The sequence below is a fragment of the Oncorhynchus clarkii genome, chromosome 19, assembly GCF_045791955.1.
Source record: "Oncorhynchus clarkii lewisi isolate Uvic-CL-2024 chromosome 19, UVic_Ocla_1.0, whole genome shotgun sequence".
Taxonomy (NCBI): Eukaryota; Metazoa; Chordata; class Actinopteri; order Salmoniformes; family Salmonidae; genus Oncorhynchus; species Oncorhynchus clarkii.
This window is the reverse complement of record NC_092165.1, coordinates 16,601,865-16,627,450: the sequence shown is the minus strand read 5'-3', so window position 1 is coordinate 16,627,450 and position 25,586 is coordinate 16,601,865. Positions and strand designations below refer to the sequence as shown.

Below are 25,586 nucleotides of genomic sequence, written 5' to 3'. Positions count from 1 at the left end.
CGTGGACTGATGCTTATTTAGATTGAGGGTTGTGTGTTCAGTGTAAGGTCACTGCTGGCTTTTTATAATAACCTATAAATATCAGTAAAATGGTATAGAATAAGCTTGATCCCCTCTGTCGAAGATGCTTGGACCTTCTTTTTTGAATATTTCAGTGGTATTGTCCCCATAAAGAAAATTATAATTAAAAACAGGTTCAGCCCCTGGTTCGACCGTGATCTTGTAGAGTTACTCCACCTCAAGAATTGCATTTGGCTAAAGACTCGGAACACGCATACTCAGGCTGACTGGCTCTCGTTCAGGCAAATGAAAAATGAATGCACTCAGGCTATCCGGAAGGCCAAAGTTAGTTACTTTAAGGAGTAGTTCTCGCTCTGTGGGTCTAACCCCAAGAAGTTCTGGAAAACGGTTAAAGACCTGGAGAATAAACTCTCCTCACAGCTGCCCATGTCCCTTAAAGTTCATGATGTGACTGTTACTGACAAGAAGCACATGGCTGAGCTCTTTAATCACCACTTCATTAAGTCAGGATTCCTATTTGACTCAGCCATGCCTCCTTGCCCATCCAACATTTCCTCATCTTCCACCCCTTCTGATGTGACTATCCCCGATGCTTCTCAATCTTTTCCCCCTGCCCGGCTACAAAGTTTCTCTATGCAGGAGTCACTGAGTCCGAGGTGCTAAAGGAGCTCCTGAAACTTGACCCCAAAAAACATCTGGGTTCAGATGGTTTAGACCCTTTCTTCTTTAAGGTTGCTGCCCCTATCATCTCCAAGTCTATCTCAGACCTTTTTAACCTGTCTCTCCTTTCTGGGGATGTTCCCATTGCTTGGAAGGCAGCTACGGTTCACCCTTTATTTAAAGGGGAGATCAAGCTGATCCTAACTGTTTTAGGCCTATTTATATTTTGCCCTGTTTATCAAAAGTGTTGGAAAAACTTGTCAATAATCAACTGACTGGCTTTCTTGATGTCTATAGTATTCTCTCTGGTATGCAATTGGGTTTCCTCTCAGGTTATGGATGTGTCACTGCAACCTTAAAGGTCCGCAATGGTGTCACCATTGCCCTTGATTCTAAGCAATGTTGTGCTGCTATTTTTATTGACTTGGCCAAAGCTTTTGATACGGTAGACCATTCCATTCATGTAGGCCGGCTAAGGAGTATTGGTGTCTCTGATGGGGTCTTTGGCCTGGTTTGCTAACTACTTTACTCAAAGAGTGCAATGTACAGTATAAAGTCAGAAAAGCTGCTGTCTCAGCCACTGCCTGTCACCAAGAGATTACCTCAAGGCTCAATCCTAGGCCCCACGCTCTTCTCAATTTACATCAACAACATAGCTCAGACAGTAAGAAGCTCTCTCATACATTTATATGCAGATGATACAATCTTATACTCAGCTGGCCCCTTCCGGATTTTGTGTTAAACACTCTACAACAAAGCTTTCTTAGTGTCCAACAAGCTTTGTCTACCGTTAACCTTGTTCTGAACACCTCCAAAACAAAGGTAATGTGGTTTGGTAAGAAGAATGCCCCTCTCCCCACAGGTGTTATTACTATCTCTGAGGGTTTAGAGCTTGAGGTAGTCACCTCATACAAGAACTTAGGAGTATGGCTAGATGGTACACTGTCCTTCTCTCAGCACATATCAAAGCTGCAACCTAAAGTTAAATGTAGACTTGGTTTCCTCTATCATAGTCGTTCCTCTTTCACCTCAGCTGCCAAAATAACCCTGATTCAGATGACCATCCTACCCATGCTAGATTACAGAGACATAATTTATAGAACGGCAGGTAAGGGTGCTCTCGAGCGGCTAGATGTTCTTAACCATTCGGCCATACCTTAGATTCTAAACTGTCATGGTCAAAACATAGATTCAATGGTGGCAAAGATGGGGAGAGGTCTAGCCGTACTAAAGAGATGCTCTGCTTTTTTGACACCATACTCCAAAAAGCAAGTTCTGCAGGCTCTAGTTTTATCTAATCTTGATTATTGTTCAGTCGTGTGGTCCAGTGCTGCAAGGAAAGACCTAGTTAAGCTGCAGCTGGCCCAGAACAGAGGGGCACGTGTTGCTCTTCATTGTAATCAGAGGGCTGATATAAACACTATGCGTGCCAGACTCTCTTGGCTAAGAGTTGAGGAGAGACTGACTGCATCACTTATTTTTATAAGAAACATTCATGTGTTGAAAATCCCAAATTGTTTGCAAAGTTAACTTACACACAGCTCTGACACACACACTTATCCCACCAGACATGCCACCAGGGGTCTTTTCGTAGTCCCCAAATCCAGAACAAATTCAAGACAATGTACACTATTATACAAAGCCCTTATTGCATGGAATTTCCTTCCATCTCATATTGCTCAAATAAACATCAAACCTGGTTTCAAACAACAGATAAAGCAACACCTCGTGGTACAACGCCTCTCCCCTATTTGACCTAGATCGTTTGTGTGTATGCATTGATATGTAGGCTGCGTGTGCCTTTTTAAAAATGTATGTAGTTCTGTCCTTGAGCTGTTCTTGTCTATTGATGTTCTGTATTATGTAATTCTGTATTATGTTTCATGTTTTGTGTGGACCCCAGGAAGAGTATCTGCTGCTTTTGCAACAGCTAATGGGGATCCTAATGAAATACCTAATATACCGAATACCATCAGATTTGCCATTGCTCCTTATAGGGCACATCACTGCACTCTATACTCCTCTTTAAACTGGTCATCTCTGTATACCCATTGCAAGACCCAATGGTTGATGCTTATTTATAAAACCCTCTTAGGCCTCACTCCCGACTGTCTGTGATATCTACTGCAGCCCTCATCCTCCACATACAACACCCGTTCTGTCAGTCACATTCTGTTAAAGGTCCCCCAAAGCACAGACATCCCAGGGTCGTTCATCTTTTCAGTTCGCTGCAGCTAGCGACTGGAACGAGCTGCAACAAACACTCAAACTTCATCTCAACCTCTTCATTCAAAGACTCAATCATGGACACTCTTACTGACAGTTGTGGCTGCTTTGTGTGATGTATTGTTGTCTCTACTTTACTGCCCTTTGTGCTGTTGTCTGTGCCCAATAATGTTTGTACCATGTTTTGTGCTGCTACCATGTTGTGTTAAAACCATGTCGTTGTCATGTTGTGTTGCCACCATGCTGTGGTCATGTGTTGCTGCCTTGCTATGTTGTTGTCTTAGGTCTCTCTTTATGTAGTGTTGTCTCTCTTGTCGTAATGTGTGTTTTGTCCTATATTTATACACTGCTCAAAAAAATAAAGGGAACACTAAAATAACACATCCTAGATCTGAATGAATGAAAAATTCTTATTAAATACTTTTTTCTTTACATAGTTGAATGTGCTAACAACAAAATCACACAAAAATGATCAATGGAAATCAACTTTATCAACCCATGGAGGTCTGGATTTGGAGTCACACTCAAAATTAAAGTGGAAAACCACACTACAGGCTGATCCAACTTTGATGTAATGTCCTTAAAACAAGTCAAAATGAGGCTCAGTAGTGTGTGTGGCCTCCATGTGCCTGTATGACCTCCCTACAATGCCTGGGCATGCTCCTGATGAGGTGGCGGATGGTCTCCTGAGGGATCTCCTCCCAGACCTGGACTAAAGCATCCGCCAACTCCTGGACAGTCTGTGGTGCAACGTGGCGTTGGTGGATGGAGCGAGACATGATGTCCCAGATGTGCTCAATTGGATTCAGGTCTGGGGAACGGGCGGGCCAGTCCATAGCATCAATGCCTTCCTCTTGCAGGAACTGCTGACACACTCCAGCCACATGAGGTCTAACATTGTCTTGCATTAGGAGGAACCCAGGGCCAACCACACCAGCATATGGTCTAACAAGGGGTCTGAGGATCTCATCTCGGTACCTAATGGCAGTCAGGCTACCTCTGGCGAGCGAGCACATGGAGGGCTGTGCGACCCCCAAAGAAATGCCACCCCACACCATGACTGACCCACCGCCAAACCGGTCATGCTGGAGGATGTTGCAGGCAGCAGAACGTTCTCCACGGCGTCTCCAGACTCTTTCACGTCTGTCACATGTGCTCAGTGTGAACCTGCTTTCATCTGTGAAGAGCACAGGGCGCCAGTGGCGAATTTGCCAATCTTGGTGTTCTCTGGCAAATGCCAAACGTCCTGCAGGGTGTTGGGCTGTAAGCACGTTTGAGCAGACACATGCACATTTGTGGCCTGCTGGAGGTCATTTTGCAGGGCTCTGGCAGTGCTCCTCCTGCTCCTCCTTGCACAAAGGCGGAGGTAGCGGTCCTGCTGCTGGGTTGTTGCCTTCCTACGGCCTCCTCCACGTCTCCTGATGTACTGGCCTGTCTCCTGGTAGCGCCTCCATGCTCTGGACACTACGCTGACAGACACAGCAAACCTTCTTGCCACAGCTCGCATTGATGTGTCATCCTGGATGAGCTGCACTACCTGAGCCACTTGTGTGGGTTGTAGACTCAGTCTCATGCTACCACTAGAGTGAAAGCACCGCCAGCATTCAAAAGTGACCAAAACATCAGCCAGGAAGCATAGGAACTGAGAAGTGGTCTGTGGTCACCACCTGCAGAACCACTCCTTTATTGGGGGTGTCTTACTAATTGCCTATAATTTTCACCTGTTGTCTATTCCATTTGCACAACAGCATGTGAAATGTATTGTCAATCAGTGTTGCTTCCTAAGTGGACAGTTTGATTTCACAGAAGTGTGATTGACTTGGAGTTACATTGTGTTGTTTAAGTGTTCCCTTTATTTTTTTGAGCAGTGTATATTTAAAAAATATATTTTTTAAATTCCCAGCCCCGGTTCCTGCAGGAGGCCTTTTGGTAGGCCGTCGTTGTAAATAAGAAGTTGTTCTTAACTGACTTGACTAGTTAAATAAAGGTTAAATAAATCAATAAAAAAATAAAATAACGAACATATTCTTTCCATACTGTTAGAATGTTTCACTTGTGGTTAGTCATTATTTTTTGGATATAGTGCTGCCAATATGTTTTATTAGTAAGCATTTATAGTGAGAGTCATGATGACAGATATTGGCCGTTGACATAATGTTTCCAGTTCTTCCAACCAGACTTCCTTTACTTTACTGGTTACCTCCCTGCTGGCATTCATGGAATACTCTTGTCACGTAAGGGTGGATTTCCCTTCAAATCAGCTGCGCGCTGGATGAAACCATTGCCCAAGAAGTGGACGTACTGTCAAAGAAAACTGTTCATGCTATCTAAAGATTCGTGTGGTAAAAACAGCAACATGATCACAATATATTTGAATTTTCTTTAGTTGGAAAGGTCATTAAATTATTGACACTGCATTTAATAACCCCCCACGGAAGCAGAACATGGGTCATTCCAAAAATGGCGGCGGTTTCTGGTAGTGTGAAGTGAAACTTTCCAAATATTGCTGATAAAACATAGCTATTCTTTAATCTATTTGTATGATTCTCGTCGAGCAGATATTAAAGTAATTATTGTTGGACTACTGCTGTATCTGACATCAAGCAACACGGTCGAATGAAGATCGCGAACGGTGGGCTTTCCTCAAAGTTGACGGTAGCAAGATTGCCTTTCATTGAATGTGATCATAACGATTGTTGTTGTCATCCCTACACGGAACTCGAACAACCCGTTAAGGCTAGCTAGCCCGTAAAATTACGTTAGATTCGTCTTTTACCGGTTATTTGTCCTCAACCAGATTGCCTTGTTTGTATATTGGGGTCAGGGCTCCCGTGCCCGTTTTACGTCATCCGACACGCACACACACAGAGGTTGATGCCCGTAAATGTTGTGTGCCCTGTCGCAAAGAATTTCTTGATTTGCTAGCAGCATAACATAAGTAATGTTGCCCTCTAACTTGCTTTATAATGTGATAGCCAGTCTGCTTCCTGTGGCTAACTATAGCTGGTTGACAACAGTATTAGTGTTGGCTAGCTGATGGCAAGCCATCAATCAAGATAGCTAGGGTGCGTTTAGCAGGGCACAATGTTGTGGAGCGTTACAAACATGCCTTTTTGACATGTAGAATAAGGAGCCACAACGACAGATGTCAGCTCCCACTCAGCCCAGTCAAAGCTCTTCTCTGTCCTGGGACCCCACTGGTGGAACAAGCTTCCCCCCCCTAATGTCAGGACAGCGGAGTCCCAGCTGTCAATGTAACATTTTAGTGCTCACATATAACTGCCAATTCTGTCTTGTGATAACATTAGATTTTTGTCTAAAAAATAGATTTCCCATTTAATATTTGATCAGACTGCCTGTTCATTTCTCAATTTGTGTGGATCTATTTTGTATCCTATCTGTTAGCTTTAAGTTTAATTTCTTAAATGATCTATGTTCGGTAAACAGGTGACATTGACAGCTCACCTTTCCCTCCATGTGATTGACAGCTGTCCTTGCAAATCAATGGATAAGCTTCAGGACCTCAGCCAATCCGAGTTGGAGGATTTGCTGGACAATACAGAGCGGGTGGAGTCCATGGCATTGGAATCTGATGAGGTAAGCAATCACGTCTCATTGTCTGTCGATTGTGTCTTAAATAGATTGAGATGTAGCCTGGTCCCAGATCTGTTTGTGCTCTAACCAACTCCTATGGTCATCTATTATTGTCATGCGTCATGTTTGGCGTGACATTGACCACAGGACTTTGCAAGACGGCACAAAACCGATCTGGGACCAGGCTAGTCGAGATGCGCCTCATACTGAAATGCCTCCCGTGTTTTTTTTGTATCTGAGTAAGGGATAATGAATAGCCAAGTTTGTCTATAGGGCCTATCTCTGAGATGAGGCCTTGCTTTTTCTGTCAGGTCACACGACTTGGCTATTACTCAGTGTAGGACCTAGATGAATGATTCATCGGAGGACGGACATCTAGGTCTCATCTCACTCTGACCAGTAGCAATGTCCAGGCTCATCCTGCCATCAACAGTCATATTTACTTCTCTTCCACCTTGGTCCATAAGTCCAAAACACTAACCAATGAGTTTCATTTGTTTGTCTCCACTCTTCACGTGGGGAGTTATGTTCACTAGATGCAAATGACCTGTTTCTGGCTAACTCGTCGTGTTAAGTTGCTGCTGTCTTGGCTAGCCAGGTCTGCCCTAAACAAAAAATATGACTTTTGTCAAGCAGGTCTCAGAAGGCAGGACCTGGCAGCTTCTGTCATACATCGACTGGTAATGTTGTCATTCAACGTGTTGCCGTGGCGTCACGTACAGGAGGAGAGAGTAGTGCCCTGAGCAGGACTTGAACCCGGGTCGCCTGACCCCCAAGACGAACGCACTATCCACAATCCCAATAACGCTATCCCAAATGGGAGCAATCCTATCATGGTGATCAAGGCTAGGGTCATTATGAGAGTTAGCGAGCTATGGGAGTTAACGTCCGGTCGCTACAATGTCTGTCGTACATAGTCCCAGTCAAAAAGACAGGAAGGAAATACAATGTATTATGGACTCCTCCTTCTTCTTCCTCGTCTATAGATTCAGAACATCCAGCTGGAGAGGGAGATGGCACTGGCCTCCAACCGTAACCTGGCAGAACAGAACCTGGACATGAAGCCTCGCCTGGAGAGACAGAGAGAACATCTAGTGGAGAGATACTCTGAACTGGAGGGAGTCAGAGAGACCTACAGACAACACTGTGACCAGAAGGGTAAGGGATAGAGGGAGGGATGAGAGATGGAGAGATACTCTGAACTTGAGGATGTAAGAGAGACCTACAGACAGCACTGTGACCAGACCGGTAAGGGATGGATGGAGGGAGTCAGAGAGACCTACAAACAGCACTGTACCCAGGGAGAGAGGGATGAGATGGGAGGTTCTTGATGGATAATAGATAGAGATGAAGAAAAGCAACATTATAGAGGAAGAGAGAGAGGATATGGAAATAGAAATAGCAAGATGGAGTGATGAGCGGGAGGGAGACACAGACAGACGGCAGGAACAGACTTGAGAGAGATTGTGTAGTGTAGGGATAGATCTTGTCTGGCCTGTTCAGATCCTGGACACTCAGTTTGTCTCTACTAGTCAAACACAGTGACTGTGTCCCAAAAGCACTCTCTCGCCTATATAGTGCACTGCTTAGGTAGTATAGGAAATGGGGTGCCATTTGGGGCTAAGCCTTGGTCTCTACTGGTTTACACAGACACACACACAGACAGGCTTCCAGATCTGGCCTGTGTGTCTGTCTGCCAGGGTCTCCCTGGATACCACCCCATCAGCTCCCATTCCACTGCCGTCAGCTCTCAGACCAGGCCGTGTGATCTGTGTACATGCACACATTACCTTCCCGCAGCCTTGTTTTGTAAGCTTTTCATGAGAAGCTGTGTTTGTGATGGTGTCCGTTTGCAGGGCTGGAATTGGGTACGGCTCATTATAGTTACGTCATATGTTTTTCCTAAAGGTGATTAGGTCATATGGAATGCGTTGTTATTTCGCCCCTGAATCAGTCCTCCGAGGGATTCACCTTGACTGGGTGTTAACCTTGAGCTTGCCCTCATTGAGAAGTCTACCAGAGGTATTTGAAGATGCATGAAAGTCGATTTCCCTGTTGCGTGTGTATCCATGTTTATCTAACATTGAGCTTCATGAGATTTGTTTGTTCTCATATTTAAATGTGTTTTAATAGGCTTCGGCGGTATCCAGATTTTCATACCGTCTTCCTCTCATTCTGGGATTTACGGTGTTACCTGTATGGCACACATGGGGGCGCTAAAAACGCAAGAGAACCCATTGTGCTTCTATTACCAGAATGCTAGCAAAATTAGCACAAACTAATAGTGAAATCACATAGATGCTGTTAGCTAAGTGCTAACAAGCGAAAACGAACAAATGCATTGCAAATCCAGCTCATAAAGTTATACAAGCATAGTTAGTAACTACCGAATGACGTTTTTGGAGAGTGTGGACGTTTACGAGAGAAATCGCGCAAATGAACAAAGTTTTGGCGTGTGCTTTTCTGAAGGAAGAGCTGCAGATGGGCAGATGGGAGGAGAAAGAAAACTATAGTAGGAAGCACAGGGGGTGAAAAATGGCTACATTTAGAAGTGAATTGCGTACAATTGTAACTTCATCACCTCTTGTGTGCCGCACAACTGGGATTCGCCGATAGATATCAAACGCTACGGACTCACTAGCTCGCTTTCTCCCGTTGTGCCACACAAACACACACGTGACTGTCTCAACTGTTCTGGCGAACAACAGTAAGCTTCATAATGTAAAGTAATGTGACGGGTGAAATGAAGAACGCAATCTGCTTTATCTCCTAACATATTGCACAAGTTGCCTGCGGGTAATAACTTAAAAAGTAGCTACAAATGTTCCAATTTATTGAAAAACTTCAGCTAAGTAGTTTTGACGGTATTGAAAAAACCAGCCTGTGGCTTTTTCCCAAATACCCCGGGATATGGTATATACAGTATACCTCCCAAGCCTACTGTTTAACAACAGGCGTGAAGCATTGTGCTGTCGGTGTTGTGTGTGTCTACGGGGACTGAGAAGCTTGGCGTGACATTGAAGTGTGGGAGGTGTTTATGCCCCTTTCTCTTTTCGCCCTCTTTCTCCCTTTTTCTCTCTTACACTCCCTCCCTCTATACTGGTCTCTCCCTCTATACTGGTCTCTCCCTCTATATTGGTCTCTTACACTCCCTCCCTCCCTCTATACTGGTCTCTTACACTCACTCCCTCCCTCTATACTGGTCTCTTACACTCACTCCCTCCCTCTATACTGGTCTCTTACACTCACTCCCTCCCTCTATACTGGTCTCTTACACTCACTCCCTCCCTCTATACTGGTCTCTTACACTCACTCCCTCCCTCTATACTGGTCTCTTACACTCACTCCCTCCCTCTATATTGGTCTCTTACACTCACTCCCTCCCTCTATACTGGTCTCTTACACTCACTCCCTCCCTCTATACTGGTCTCTTACACTCACTCCCTCCCTCTATACTGGTCTCTTACACTCACTCCCTCCCTCTATATTGGTCTCTTACACTCACTCCCTCCCTCTATACTGGTCTCTTACACTCACTCCCTCCCTCTATATTGGTCTCTTACACTCACTCCCTCCCTCTATACTGGTCTCTTACACTCACTCCCTCCCTCTATACTGGTCTCTTACACTCACTCCCTCCCTCTATACTGGTCTCTTACACTCACTCCCTCCCTCTATACTGGTCTCTTACACTCACTCCCTCCCTCTATACTGGTCTCTTACACTCACTCCCTCCCTCTATATTGGTCTCTTACACTCACTCCCTCCCTCTATACTGGTCTCTTACACTCACTCCCTCCCTCTATACTGGTCTCTTACACTCACTCCCTCCCTCTATACTGGTCTCTTACACTCACTCCCTCCCTCTATATTGGTCTCTTACACTCACTCCCTCCCTCTATACTGGTCTCTTACACTCACTCCCTCCCTCTATACTGGTCTCTTACACTCACTCCCTCCCTCTATACTGGTCTCTTACACTCACTCCCTCCCTCTATACTGGTCTCTTACACTCACTCCCTCCCTCTATACTGGTCTCTTACACTCACTCCCTCCCTCTATACTGGTCTCTTACATTCTCTCTCTCCCCCCCCAGATGGCATCATGGGGCAGGTATCACCAGAGGGGTTGTTCTCCAGACTCCAGACAGAGGGCGCCAGCACAGAGACTGAGTCAGAGGTGAGAGGCCACAGTGACAGACGACTCAGTCGGAAAATGAAACCGGCAGATTATACTGTTGACGAGATTGGGAAATGCCTATGTATCCTTAAACACAGGACCAATGGCGACAAAATTATCTACTCATCTCTTACTCTATTGAACGCCACACAGAGAACCAGCAGTTGGAATAAGACATAATTATAATGCTAAATAACATGTTCTCAGACATTGTCAATAGTGTGTCCATATTTACCCCCGATCCCTCTCTCCCATTCTTTAACACTCACTCTGTCTCTTTTTCTCTCTTTTTCTCTCTTCATCTCTCTCTCTCTCTCTCCATCAGAGTCTGGCAGATGAGTTTCTGGACGGCCAGCTGTCTCTGGACTCGTTTCTTGACCGCTTCCTCTCCCTCCGCTCCCTCGCTCACAAAAGACGAGTGCGGATAGAGAAACTGCAGGAGATCCTGCGCCAGAAGGAGACCGCCGCCGGGGACGCCGGCTCCATGACATCACAAACAAGCGCCAATCAGGACCCAGCGACAACACAGTCATCGCCATGGAATCATCCTCATCAAGCTCCTCAGCAACAGCAACCGCAGCAGAATTCCAATCCCAACAATCACTCTAGCTTCCAAAACCCCTCTTCCCAAAATGGCCCTGGCTCCGCCCTACCTTACACCCCTTACCCTGTCGCCCCTCCTAACCCGACAGCCACTTCCGCAGGACCAGGCCCGTCCATTCCCCCAGGTCAATTTCCTCCCTATCCCAGCCCCGGTTCACCTTTCACCTCAGCGGCGAGCTACTCAGCCCGTCCCGCTTTCGGGCCTCCGGCCAATGCCTGCCCGTACCCCACCCAGCCCACGTTCCCTGGCGTCCCCGGCTCAGGGTCTGCGTTCGGGCAGTACAGCGCCCCCTACCCTTCTGCGTACCCTTACGGCGGGATTGAGGGGTATAGCTACCCCACGGGCCCTGCTCTGCCCAACTCTCAGTCCCCCACAGGCAGGCCGTTGTACAGGCCCGGGTTTGGAGTGCCACAGCCCTACTCCTGAACCTCCCTCTGCTCTCACCTCGTCACTCCTCTCCCACCACACATTCTCCAGTCTCTCCCTCATTTTGCTTTCTCTGTCTCTTTCTCTGTCTCTTTCTCTCTCCCTTTCACTCTCTCTCTCTCTTTCTTTCTTTCTTTCTTTCTTTCTTTCTTTCTCTCTCTCTCTCTCTTTCTCTCTTTCTTTCTTTCTTTTCTTTCTCTCTCTCTCTCTCCCTCTTTCTTTCTCCCTCTTTCTCTCTTTCTTTCTTTCTTTCTTTTCTTTCTCTCTCTCTTCTCCTCCCCTCCTGTCATTCTCAAGTGCATAACTGTCTCAGGACCTCCCTCCCCTTGTGTTCCAATGTGTTGTTAGAAACACTCTCCCATTGGCTGTCGGGCCCCTTCACTCTCCCCTCTCTCTCCTCCTATTGGCTGTCGGCCCTTTCACTCTTCTCCCTCCCTTTGTGGAATACTGAGCCAATCAACGATACCTTGGCCACGTACGTTTCAGATAGAAATGGAGCTGACGTGACTCCTTATTCTACATGTCAGAGAGTCATGTTCTACATCAAATATATCTACACATGTATTCCTTATCGCTGGTTTCACCCCGTAGCACAAGTCCCTTGTGGCACTGTATGGTATACGCATTGGAGTACATTTGACTTGTTCTAACACCCATATCATTCTACACCGATGTCAGATGACATGTGCTGATCATATTCGTTTGTACATGATGATGTTAACTTAATACCCACCCGAGCCAAAACGTTTTACGGGTGCAGTTCTGTTCAGGGATTCTGTTGTCCTGTAAACTGTCTTTGTCGCTCTTCGTTCTGGTTAGGAAGTACATAAGACAATACTAAAGAAGGAAAATCCCATGAAATCATAGCAACTCTAGGACTTGTCCATGTAATCGTATTCATTATGATCTAAAAGGCTAAACTGATCCTATATCAGTACTCCTACTCTGAGCGGCTTTATGAATGCGGGCCCTGATCAGTGGTCATTTTGGAGACTTCAATAACCCGATCTTCTTTCTTATTCACCTGGCTCTGCATGTATGAATTTTGTTTCTATGCCAAATCTGGACATCTTTACAGGTGTAGGATCTTAGTTTGACCTGTTTCTCACAGCAGGAAAATAATCCTGCAGCAAAATGACATGTGGATTATAATGGAGGTTTTTGTAGGGTTCGATAAATTGTCAAGGCAAATGAAGTCTGAAATTAATAACTTAAGACAATTTTCCACCTTGAATACACTATAAGTTTGAATTTTCTGCTGTGCAGGAAATTCCCTGCAACAACAGGGTGATCAAGTTAAGATCCTACATCTGCATGTCCTACAAGTTTAGCTTCCAAGTCTTTTTTTTCTTGACAGGATGTTTTGGTTGGTTGGTTTAGGTGTTTTGATGCCTATTGACAATGACGTCCATTGTTTACAGAATCATATCTGTATTCTCTGTCGAGAATCATGCCTGTTTCTCTTCTCTCTGATCTCTCCGTTTTCTCACTTCACACTCTGTTTTTTCGTCTCTTCCCCCACGAGGCTCCCTTGGCGTTAAACTCACCTCTCGTCTTTCTCACCTCACTCTCTATTTCACCCTCTCTCCATAATCTGCCAGTCGACATGAACTGATGCTTGACAATGAATACAATGAGGAAATAGTTTATTTCTGTAAGTTCACTTTCAATGAGAATAATATAATGTGATTTGTATAAATTATTAAAGAGCTGTGATCAATAACAGGTGACATGACATTAAAACAAGGGATTGATAGATTGCACCCCAAATGGAACCCTATTTACTTAGGGCTCTGGTCAAAAGTAGTGCACTACATAGGGAAGTGGGTGCCATTTGGGACTTGTCTGCCTGCTTTGGCTCAGAAAGCACAAGAGGAGAGAGCTGTTACTGAGGGGGGGTTCTACAGAGATTCATACCGCCTTCACGACGGCTCATACAGCATTCATAGACGCATCTTAAAGTCGTGAGCTCTTCAACCTTAATCGGTGGTCTTAAACAGAGCATTACTACATTGGTTGTTATCATGCCCTATGAAGGTGTTTACGAAGCTTCTGTTTAGTTGTTATGTAGGGCTTCTTCTTCAGGTTAACTGGTTGGACTGACTGGTGACGTCTACGACCAGGGGGCAGTGTCTTAATGGGATTTTCACACTACAACTGTCCCAAATAGCACCCTACCCCTTACAAAAATGCACTACTTTTGACCAGAGCCCTATGGGCAGAGAATGGTGTTCCGTTTGGGAGACAATCCTAACACTCTGTATTTAAGGAAGAAAAGATGAGAAATTGGGTTTTAGAAGCCCAACGGAGATACGCAGCATAAATAAGGGGGAAATAAAAATACAAGCTTGGAGCTTGTTTTAAGTTTCTTATTTTTTTTGTGTGAATATTAATTAAACACTGAACTTGATCTAAGAGGGCTGTGTTCTGACTCGTAATTTGAATTATTTTAAAAAATGTTTTATCTACTTATCTTTTCTCTGGTGTTGGGAGAAAATACAAATTCCACGATAACTGCCTGACGTGGGGTGAAAGTTAGTTTTGACTGTTACTCCAATTGCTTCAAGATTAATTCAATCGGATAGAACTTGATAAGAGTTTAATTGATTTGTTCTGAAAGGGCGTGGGCCTTGCTTGTTTTGTCTCGAACAGAGTTTACTATCAGGCCTTCGTTCCCCCTCGCTGATTGTGATGATCTTTTTCTGATGTGGGCCGAGAAGACCTAACCAGGGAGAAGAAAGAGAGAGAGAGCGACGGACCTCTGCGGGGAAAGGAGGGCACTGAAATACTAGGTGACTTCAGTGGAGGAAAAACTCCCACCTACTATCAAATATTCCTACTCAGTGATTATTGTCATCAATCAATTGTTGTGGAACGATTTCTGTAGCTGTAGTCTATCATATATAGTACAGTAGGTAGGCTCAATTGTACATTTACTGATCGGCAAATAGCATACAAATTAATACTGTTACAGAACGATTTTTAAAAATGTGAGATTTAGATTTTAGTTTTTTTGTTTAACAACTAGGAGGAGGAGGGGAAAGCGGGATGGTCCTAGGTTTTGAATATTCAGTCAAAGTACGGAGAGAAGTGTCTCATAGAGAAAGGAGGAGGAGGGCAATTTTTTTACGGGGCTTTCTACACATCTACGGCTCGGTAAACCAGAGACTGAAGATGAGAGAAAACGAGAGCAAAAGAGGGAGGGAATGGACGGGTGTGAACGAACAGAAAACATGAGTAATGGTTGAATTAAGAAAAGAAAACATTAAGTACAGTGCCTTCAGAAAGCATTCACACCCACACGACTTTTTCGAAATTTTGTTGTGTTACAGCCTGCATTTTAAATGGATTAAATGTTGACTTTTAGTCACTGGCCTACAAACAATACCTCATAATGTCAAAATATATATATATATATTTTTTTTTAACAAGTTAGTAAAAAATGAAAAGCTGAAATGTCTTGAATCAATAAGTATTTAACCCCTTTGTTATGACAAACCTAAAAATATTCAGGAGTAAAAATGTGCTGAACAAGTCCCATACGTTGCATTCACTCATTGTGTGTGCAATAATAGTGTTTGACATGATATTTGAAGGACTACTTCATCTCTGTGCCCCAGACATTCATATCTGTAAGGTCCCTCAGTCGAGCAGTAACTTTCAAACACAGATTCAACCACAAAGACCAGGGAGGTTTTCCAATGCCTCGCAAAGATGGGCACCTATAGATAGATGGGTAACATTTTTTTTAAAATCAGACATTGAATATCCCGTTGAACATGGTGAAGTTATTAAATACACTTTGGATGGTATATCAATGCACCCAGTCTCTTCAAAGATACAGGCTTCCTTCCTAACTCAGTTGCTGTTGACATGAAGGAAACCACTCAGGGATTTTCACCACGAGGCCAATTGTGACTTTAAAACAGTTACAGAGTTTAAGGACTGTGAAAGGAGAAAACTGAAGATGGATAAACATTGTAGTTGCTCCACAATACTAACTTAATATTTCAAAACATGCATCCTGTTTGCAACAAGGCACTAAAGTAATACTGGGAAAAAAAATGGAATAGTGATGAACTTTTTGTCCTGAACACAAAGTGTTATGTTTGGGGAAAATCCTGAGTACGACTCTTCATATTTTCAAACATAGTTGTGGCTGCATCATGTTATGGGTATGCTTGTATTTGACTGGGGAGTTTTTCAGGATAAAAAAAAGGAATGGAATGGAGCTAAGCACAGGCAAAATCCTAGAGGAAAACCTGGTTCGGTCTGCTTTCCACCAGACACTGGGAGATGAATTCACCTTTCAGCAGAACAATAACCTTAAACACAAGGCTAAATCTACACTGGAGTTGCTTATCAAGAAGACAGTGAATGTTCTTGAGTGACCGAGTTACAGCTTTGATTTAAATCTACTTGAAAATCTATGGCAAGACCTGAAAATGGTTGTCTAGCAATGATCAACAACCAATTTGACAGCATGAAGAATTTTGAAAGACTCTCAGCTCTAATTGCTGCCAAAGGTGCTTTTAACAAAGTATTGATTCAGGGGTGTGAATACTTATGTAAATGAGATATTTCTGTATTTCATTTAGAATAAATTAGAAACAATTTCTAAAAACACGTTTTCACTTGGTCCTTATCGGGTATTGTGTGTAGATGGCTGAGATAAAAATAAATTGTCCATTTTGAATTTCTGCTGTAACACAACAAAATGTAGAACAAGTCAAGGGGTATACATATTTCCTGAAAGCACTGTAGGATAACAAAGAACATAATAATAATATGGTTATTAAATAGGATATAAAATAATATGATATGGTCATTAAGCAGACACTTTAATCCACAGCTAATGTATTACGCTACAGTTAAAGGGAAGGTTGTACACAACACTATCCACAAACTAAGAGCGGATTTATAATATCCCCCTTAAATTCTCTAAATTCCCAAACAATATAAGTGATAATTAATACATAGTGAACAGGTAACTGCCAAAGTAAAAGAAACACTTGAGTAAATGAGGGATACAAAGTATATTGAACGCAGGCGCTTCCGCACAAGACGCTTCCTGAGTATATTAAGCAGTTAGCATCCCATCATGCTTAGCATCATTTATTAAAATGCCCAGTTGCCCAAATATATTGGCTACCAATATAGAAGAATAGATCTCAGTGACTTTGAAAGAGGGGTCTCAAAGAGTCATAGTGTAGGGTGTTTAAAGCGTGTGTGAAATCTCAACCCAATTGAACACTTATGGGAGATTCTTGAGCGGTGCCTGAGACAGCGTTTTCCACCACCATCAACAAAACACCGAATGATGGAATTTCTCGTGGAAGGATGGTGTCACGTCCCTCCAGTTCCAGACAGAATCTATGCCAGGGTGCGTTGAAGCTGTTCTGACGGCTCGTGGAGGCCCAGCGCCCTATTGACCCTTTGTGTTGGTGTTTCCTTCATTTGGGCAGTTACCTGTAGATGTGGCCTATGCAGGAATCAAACTCATAATAGGGATCTTGCTGCAAACAACTGGTGTACCTGGCATTGGTGTGTACATTGACCTATCGGAGAACACACACACACACAAACACAGGCGCACAAACACACTTCACTGTTGGAAGGCGTATGAAAATCAGGGTCATGACTGACTCAACAAAAATGTCTAAAGGTGAACAATTCTAATTGTTCTTTCTGCCTCTCGCACTTATCCTCCACTCTTCTCCTTTTCACTTCTTTCTTTTCTTCTTCTCTCTTTCTTTTTTTGTGCCTGTCTTTGAAGTGAGGAAGTTTGCAGAAAACCTCTCAGAAGAAAAGCAGCAAACGCCAAAGATGAAGAGAAGGCTTTATGGATAGAGAAACAGAGGGTGGGGAGAAAGGAGAGCGAGGAGTTTACACTTCTGCACAGTTTCCTCTCTCTTCAGTCTGTCTGTCGTTTTTTTTGCGCGCATTGTCTCTCTTCTCTTCTTCTCTCCCCTGTTTTTCTCAAGCTGGTCATCTCCAGAATGAATAGAAGGCTTGTACTTACAGTCCTGGCCCTGAATGTTGGTAAGTCTTTATTGAAATACAGTCTAGTGGTTTCCGTGAGTCCATTATGATACACAATTTTCTCGTGTTCTGATACACTACACTGACATTGACGGTTGAACTCGAAGCAGCAGAATTGTAGTCATTTGGCTGCGTCCCTATTCCCTATCAGAGATGGGCAGTATTTCTGTTACATGTATTTGATATATGTTTTTCAATTACTTCTGAGTATTTTAAAATGTGTATTACACTGGGCTAAACGCCAACGTATTTTGTAACAAGATACTTTCGAGAGCTGTCATTTTTATTTTCAAAATACTTTTCTACACTTGTTTTTTATAGCGGTTCACAATTTTGCGTCCCCCTTTCTCCCTGCATTGGTATCATCATTTTGATGGCACTATGGTGTGCTAAAAGCATCTGCTAAATCAATTAAAATATCAATGTAAATGTGAAATTGTACAATTGCAAAGGATGCTGAGTATTATTCTAATGAAGTCCAACCCGAAACAAGGCCAATAACAATAACCAGTGTGCTTTGCAGATCACTTTGGTATGTTCATTTTCACATATTTATTTACATTTTGGTCATTTAGCAGACACTCTTATAGAGCGTGACTTAGACTCAGTGCATTCAACTAAAGTAGATAAAACAACAACATACCAAAGAAAATAAATGTGTATTTGTGACGTGCTTTGTGAACAAAAGGCTGAAGACGAACAGTGAAATGCTTACTTACGGGTCCTTTTCCAACAATACAGAGTTAAAGATAACAGAAAAAAATATGAATAACAAATATAAAGAGTGACACGAGGAATAAATACTCAGGGAAAAACTACGAACAATAATGAGTCAAAATAACATGGCTATATACAGGGGACACCAGTTCCCGAGTCGATGTGCAGGGGTACGAGGCAATTGAGACACAGTGCATTCGGAAAGTATACAGACCTTTTGACTTTCTCCATATGTTGTTACGTTACATCCTTATTCTAAAAATGATTAAATTTATTTTTTCCCCTCATCACACTACACACAAATATCACATTTACATAACTATTCAGACCCTTTTACTCAGTACTTTGTTGAAGCACCTTTTGCAGCGATTACAGCCTTGAGTTTTCTTGGGTATGATGCTACAAGCTTGGCACACCTGTATTTGGGGAGTTTCTCCCATTCTTCTCTGCAGATCCTCTCAAGCTCTTTCAGGTTGGATGGGGAGCGTCGCTGCACAGCTATTTTCAGGTCTCACGGGTTCAGGTCCGGGCTCTGGCTAGGCCACTCAAGGACATTCAGAGACTTGTCCCGAAGCCACTTCTACATTGTCTTGGCCGTGTGCTTAGGGTCGTTGTCCTGTTGTAAAGGTGAACCTTTGCCCCAGTCTGAGGTACTAAGCGCTCTGGAGCAGGTTATCACCAAGGATCTCTCTGTTCTTTGCCCTGTTCATCTTTCACTAGATCTTGACTAGTCTCCCAGTCCCTACATTTGCAAACATTTCTAAAAACCTGTTTTCATTTTTTGTCATTATAGAGAATTGTGTGATAGATTGAGGAGGATTTTGTATTTATTTCATCCATTTTAGATTAAGGCCGTAACGTAACAATGTGGGAAAAGGTCAAAAGTCTCTGAATACTTTCCGGAATGCACTGTAGCTCTGCACATATAGGTCGAATGACTAGGCAACAGGGTCACAGTCACGGGCACGCAAAACATTCCTGTAACTGTTGCTGAGAATGTTGACCGCTGTTCGGGGCCGGGTACTTGCAAGTGCATTTCTGTATTTTAAAATGCAAAAGTGCATGTTTTTTTAATACAATACATTTCCAAATACAAGTATTTGGTCGTTTATTTTGATACATTGATCTTTATGGTATTTTGTCATTGTATTTTGTCATTTATGCCCATCCCTCTTCCCTATGGGCCCTGCTTAAAGGTAAGTACACTATAGGATGCTGTTTGTTGTAGTAGTAGTATTATTATTATTATTATTAGTAGTAGTAGTAGTAGTAGTAGTAGTAGTAGTAGTAGTAGTAGTAGTAGTAGTAGTAGTAGTAGTAGTAGTAGTAGTAGTAGTAGTAGTAGTAGTAGTAGTAGAAGAAGAGGTAGTAGTAGTAGTAGTAGTAGTAAATATCATCCATTGGTCTGATAATTACCCTTATGACCTCATCTCTCAGTAGAGGGTGAGCATTTCCGTTTCCTTAATTTGTTGTATTAATTGATAGATTAGAGAGGGTTAGGCTAATCCAGGCCAGTTTTAGTCCCCGCTGCAGGTGGACAAACATTCCCCGTTAGACTTTTGAAAAACTGCCTCTGTGATTAGTAACTACCGCATGACATGTAATATTGATTTTTTAAAATCGAATCAAAATATTTTTTGTAGATATGGATTCCAAGATACCAATTTCCTTTCTTTGCTGTTGTTTCCGTGGTACGAATAATCTCTCTCTCTCCCTCTCTCTCTCTCTCTCCCCCCCTCTCTCTCTCTCTAGTAACCAATGAAATCAAGGTATCCACCTCCCAACCTCTCACACCATCCAACTCCACTCCTGCTACCTTCATTCCCCCTGCTCCCACCACTTCCTGTGTGTGTAAAGTCTCCACTTCCTGTTCCTCTCCGACCCAGCCCGAGTCTCCGCCACCTGCACTGGGTGTTATCAAGGTCAAATGGGAAGAAAAGTCCTGTAAGGGGGACGTACACCTGTCTCTCCTCTCGTCCCATTCCTTACCAGTCTGCTTTAACAGTCTTACCCATCATAGTCTTCATCATGCAGGGCTGTGTAAGAGGAAGGGCTGCGAGGGCTCCCCAAAGTGGACTAAGATCAATCCTAAAGCTTTGGGTTACCAGATCAGTGCGAATGGAAGTGTTACCAACAACCCCTGTACAACACTGGGGATCCAATGCGACGGTGAGTCCTGTATGTTTGTGTGTCCTTTCTGCGTATATTTCTCTAAGTGTCTTGACAGTGGGTTGAAATACCACACATGCGTACAAGTACATGAATATCTTTGTAAGTACACTTACATATTTTTGTCAGTGTTTTATACGGTGCTGTAAAACAATAGCCTGGTCCCGTATCTATTTAGGTTGCCTTGCCAAATGACCATAGGAGTTGGTAAGACTGTACGAACAGATCTGGGGCCAGCCTAGTAAAGTCACGGTTAAATATGAATCTCATCTCCTCTCCACTCCAGTCGTCTCAGATCAGTTAGTGGGCTATAAGGTGGTGACTGGTCTGCTGTGTGTTCTGGTGCTGGTGGTGCTGATGGTGCGTTTCGGGCAGCCCTCCCTCAAGGCCCTCCGTAGGAGACGTGAGTACCAGGCACCTGGGCCTGCATCCACAAAGCTTGGCGGCGTAGGAGCGCTGATCTAGGATCCGTTCATGTACTCGTTATGATCCAAAAGGCCAATACTGATCCCTGATCAGCCCTTCTACTCTGAGATGCAGTGCGTTAACGGGCCCAGATCTAAACACTGAACACATGAGCGTACATTTAGGATGACAACAAAGCACTTCAATTACTGCAATAAAGTTCTTAAAGAAAAAAGTCCACAGTACTTGGACCGATCCCAATAGCAGTTGATCAAATAATGTGTGATAAGGTCATGGCAGAAAAGAAAAGGATGTTGATACCAGGATCGGTGTGGCATTTATTTGATTGGTATTTTGTCAGTTATGGATCAAGTGTTTCTTTTGTCATTGAGGCATGTTATCTTGTTGTGTGTTGGTAATGTGGTGTGTGTTGGTCGGGTACTTGGTGTGTGTTGGTAATGTGGTGTGTGTTGGTCGGGTACTTGGTGTGTGTTGTTAATGTGGTGTGTGTTGGTCGGGTACTTGGTGTGTGTTGGTAATGTGGTGTGTGTTGGTCGGGTACTTGGTGTGTGTTGGTAATGTGGTGTGTGTTGGTCGGGTACTTGGTGTGTGTTGGTAATGTGGTGTGTGTTGGTCGGGTACTTGGTGTGTGTTGGTAATGTGGTGTGTGTTGGTCGGGTACTTGGTGTGTGTTGGTAATGTGGTGTGTGTTGGTCGGGTACTTGGTGTGTGTTGGTAATGTGGTGTGTGTTGGTCGGGTACTTGGTGTGTGTTGGTAATGTGGTGTGTGTTGGTCGGGTACTTGGTGTGTGTTGGTAATGTGGTGTGTGTTGGTCGGGTACTTGGTGTGTGTTGGTAATGTGGTGTGTGTTGGTCGGGTACTTGGTGTGTGTTGGTAATGTGGTGTGTGTTGGTCGGGTACTTGGTGTGTGTTGGTAATGTGGTGTGTGTTGGTCGGGTACTTGGTGTGTGTTGGTAATGTGGTGTGTGTTGGTCGGGTACTTGGTGTGTGTTGGTAATGTGGTGTGTGTTGGTCGGGTACTTGGTGTGTGTTGGTAATGTGGTGTGTGTTGGTCGGGTACTTGGTGTGTGTTGGTAATGTGGTGTGTGTTGGTCGGGTACTTGGTGTGTGTTGGTAATGTGGTGTGTGTTGGTCGGGTACTTGGTGTGTGTTGGTAATGTGGTGTGTGTTGGTCGGGTACTTGGTGTGTGTTGGTAATATAACATTATAACATGACCTCTAATCAACATGTTTTATGTCTGTGATTCAGTGTCAGACAAGAGGCAGAGTCGGTGGATCGGACCTACGCAGAGCCAAAGTGGTGAGTCAATGACTCCTAGACACACGCACACCCACCAGGCCAAGTTGCAGGCCGACGTAGGAGAGACGTGGAATCGTTGAATAATGCGTTGAGTTGATGAGTTCACGTTACACACACGCACACACACAGACTTCGCTTGTTCTCTCTCAAATAATGCAATATCTTGGCAAGCGATGTAATCCATAGCCACCTCTTCCCCCTCCTACGTCTGTCTGTCTGTCTGCCTGTCTGTCTGACTGTCTGACTATCTCTCTCACAGTCTCCTACCATAGAGGGAAGGCTGGACTCCAACTTAACGACAACACAGACAAGAGACACTCCTACCCTGGTGAGGCATGCACACACACACAAACACACACACACACACACACACACACACACACACACACACACACACACACACACACACACACACACACACACACACACACACACACACACACACACACACACACACACACACACACACACACACACACACACACACACACTCTTCCATTTACACGGGCGGAAGCATAACCTAAGAATTGTGTGACTTACCTTTGCATGCGTCATTCAAAGTTTGGGTATCTCAAGTTTAGTATTAGACCCTAAAGCGTTACGTTCCCTCTCGTTCTCCCAGGATTGGAGAGGCTGACGGTGAACACCAGCCGAGAGCCTTCGTCTAACAGAAACAGTGATTACGACTCTTATAACTTGTGATCATCATCATCATCAGTCATATCCTTCACCCACAATGGCAATACACTGTACATGTATTTTTCATATTTTATTATATTTTGTTATATTTTTTTATGCTAATTGCAATATTTTTTTAAGCACATAATATCCTTTTTGGGGGGGGGGGGGGTGTTTCTGTACGTAATTCAGTCATTCACTTCTTTTATTGAATAAACGTAAAGTTTGTTGTTGAATAAAATGTTTGGACCTCGTACTTAGAAGTGAACCGGATGCTCAAGTTGGCAATGAAAAGCAAGATGAAAGCAAGAGGGAGAGAAAATCATGTTGTGAGAAAGAAAGGGGGATACAGAAAGATGTGGAGACACTGGAGGTGACGAGCGAGGTGACGAGCGAGGGGTCTCGCGCGCGCACCAACTTCTGATTTCTGCGGTGTGGCTTCCTGTGCCGTTGACACCAACATCCTGTTGCTGTTATTTCTGTCACACTGCTGTTCCCTCGTTCTCTCGCTCTAAATTGATGTTCACCTTTTACACCTCTGTCGCTCTGCTCCTCCTCAAATAACCTCCATCGCCCGTTTGTGCTCTTCTTCCTCCGTTGTCATCCCTTTCTTAATTAATCCCCCTCTTCCTCTCCATCGTCCTGCCTATTCATTTGTGTTTGTGTGTTTGTGTGTGTGTGTGTGTGTATATATATATATATATGTGAGTGCATGCAGGGCGGTGTGTGACATAATATGTGTGTCTGTGAGCGAGTGTTTGGGTGTAGTTCTGTGTCTTCCTCTCTGTCAGGTCACACTAGACTAGACGATTAAATCTGTCCCATTAGAGGAACAATGACAGATGACAACAGATTACACACAGAGATTATCTCAGAAAGAGGGAGAGATGTGGAGTGAGAGGGTGATGAAAGATGGAAGAGAGAGAGTGGAGATGAGAGAGGAGAGAGAGAGGGGAGAGAGAGAGGAGAGAGAGAGGAGATGAGAGAGGAGATGAGAGAGAGGAGATGAGAGAGGAGATGAGAGGGGAGAGAGAGGAGAGAGAGAGGAGAGAGGGCAGAGAGAGGAGAGAGAGAGGAGAGAGGAGCGAGAGGAGATGAGAGGAGAGAGGGGAGATGAGAAGGGAGAGAGAGGGGAGAGAGAGTAGAGAGAGAGGAGATGAGAGCGAGGGGAGAGAGAGGAGAGAGAGGAGATGAGAGAGGAGATGAGAGAGAGGGGAGAGAGAGGAGAGAGAGAGAAGATGAGAGAGGAGAGAGAGGGGAGAGAGGGGAGAGAGAGAGGGGAGAGAGAGGAGATGAGAGAGGAGAGAGAGAGGAGATGAGAGAGGAGAGAGAGAGGAGATGAGAGGGGAGATGAGAGGGGAGAGAGAGGAGATGAGAGGGGAGAGAGAGGAGATGAGAGAGGGGATGAGAGGGGAGAGAGAGGAGAGAGAGGGGAGAGAGGGGAGAGAGAGAGAGGGGAGAGAGAGGAGATGAGAGAGATGAGAGAGGAGAGAGAGATGAGATGAGAGAGGAGAGAGAGAGGAGATGAGAGGGGAGATTAGAGGGGAGAGAGAGGAGATGAGAGGGGAGAGAGAGGAGATGAGAGAGGAGAGAGAGGGGATGAGAGGGGAGAGAGAGGAGAGAGAGGGGAGAGAGAGGAGATGAGAGAGGAGACAGTTTTGTTTGTGTGTACACTACCTGTGTTCTGTAATGGCTGCCGTCAGATGATGATGTCACAGTTGTGATATCACGGTGGGACACCATCAGACACCATTTGAACTGTTATGGGGGAATCAGAGGAGTAACATGAAAACATGGAGCAGTGGATGTTTATACGGGGGTGGGAAATGATGGGAATACCTCAGTTAGAGAGAGAGTGGCAGGGGAGAGAGAGAGAGAGAGAGAGAATGGCAGGGGTGAGAGAGAGAGAGAGTGGCAGGGGAGAGAGAGAGAATGGCGGGGGAGAGAGAGAGAGTGGCAGGGGAGAGAGAGAGAGAGAGAGAGAGAATGGTGGGGGAGAGAGAGAGAGTGGCAGGGGTGAGAGAGAGAGAGAGAGAGAGAATGGTGGGGGAGAGAATGGTGGGGGAGAGAGTGGCAGGGGAGAGAGAGAGAGAGTGGCAGGGGAGAGAGAGACAAAGAATGGTGGGGGAGAGAGTGGCAGGGGAGAGAGAGAGAGTGGCAGGGGAGAGAGAGAGAGAGAGAGAGAGAGAATGGTGGGGGAGAGAGTGGCAGGGGAGAGAGAGAGAGAGAGAGAGAGAATGGTGGGGGAGAGAGTGGCAGGGGAGAGAGAGAGAGTGGCAGGGGAGAGAGAGCGAGAGAATGGGTGGAGAGAGAATGGCAGGGGGAGAGAGAGAGAGGTGGGGGAGATAGGGATTGGGGCAAGCAAGGAGCAAGGAGCAAGGAGGAGAGGAGAAGAGGTAGGGGGGTTCACTTACAGATCTGTAATTTAATCAAACCGTGATTATGAAAGGATAGACGGAGAGAGGGAGGGAGAGAGAGCTCAACAGAGAGGGAGAGAGTTCACATAGGATAGTGAGAGGAAAATACAGAGGGTTAACATGGGA

The 25,586-nt window shown here is 44.5% G+C and overlaps 2 protein-coding genes across 6 annotated transcripts; both read left to right on the top strand.

Moving 5' to 3' along the window:
• The first annotated feature begins 5,157 nt into the window (after positions 1–5,157).
• On the top strand, positions 5,158–14,125 carry LOC139374857 (vacuolar protein sorting-associated protein 37C-like). Of its 5 annotated transcripts, none has more exons than XM_071116027.1 (5): positions 5,158–5,249; positions 6,396–6,504; positions 7,488–7,659; positions 10,598–10,680; positions 11,006–14,125. In XM_071116027.1, exons 2-5 carry the CDS (start codon positions 6,412–6,414, stop codon positions 11,708–11,710), a joined length of 1,053 nt encoding a protein of 350 aa, XP_070972128.1. In that variant the 5' UTR covers positions 5,158–5,249; positions 6,396–6,411; the 3' UTR covers positions 11,711–14,125. The 5 variants fall into 5 exon arrangements, with proteins under 5 accessions (XP_070972128.1, XP_070972126.1, XP_070972125.1 ...); XM_071116025.1 differs by lacking the exon at positions 5,158–5,249 and adding an exon at positions 5,346–5,539; XM_071116024.1 differs by lacking the exon at positions 5,158–5,249 and adding an exon at positions 5,349–5,562.
• A 3,508-nt stretch (positions 14,126–17,633) lies between these two features.
• On the top strand, positions 17,634–23,284 carry LOC139374140 (T-cell surface glycoprotein CD5). Its single transcript, XM_071115142.1, has 6 exons — positions 17,634–17,752; positions 20,222–20,638; positions 20,925–21,041; positions 22,315–22,365; positions 22,625–22,693; positions 22,988–23,284. The coding sequence occupies exons 1-6, from the start codon at positions 17,710–17,712 to the stop codon at positions 23,065–23,067; spliced, it is 777 nt and encodes a 258-aa protein (XP_070971243.1). The 5' UTR covers positions 17,634–17,709; the 3' UTR covers positions 23,068–23,284.
• Positions 23,285–25,586: the final 2,302 nt, after the last annotated feature.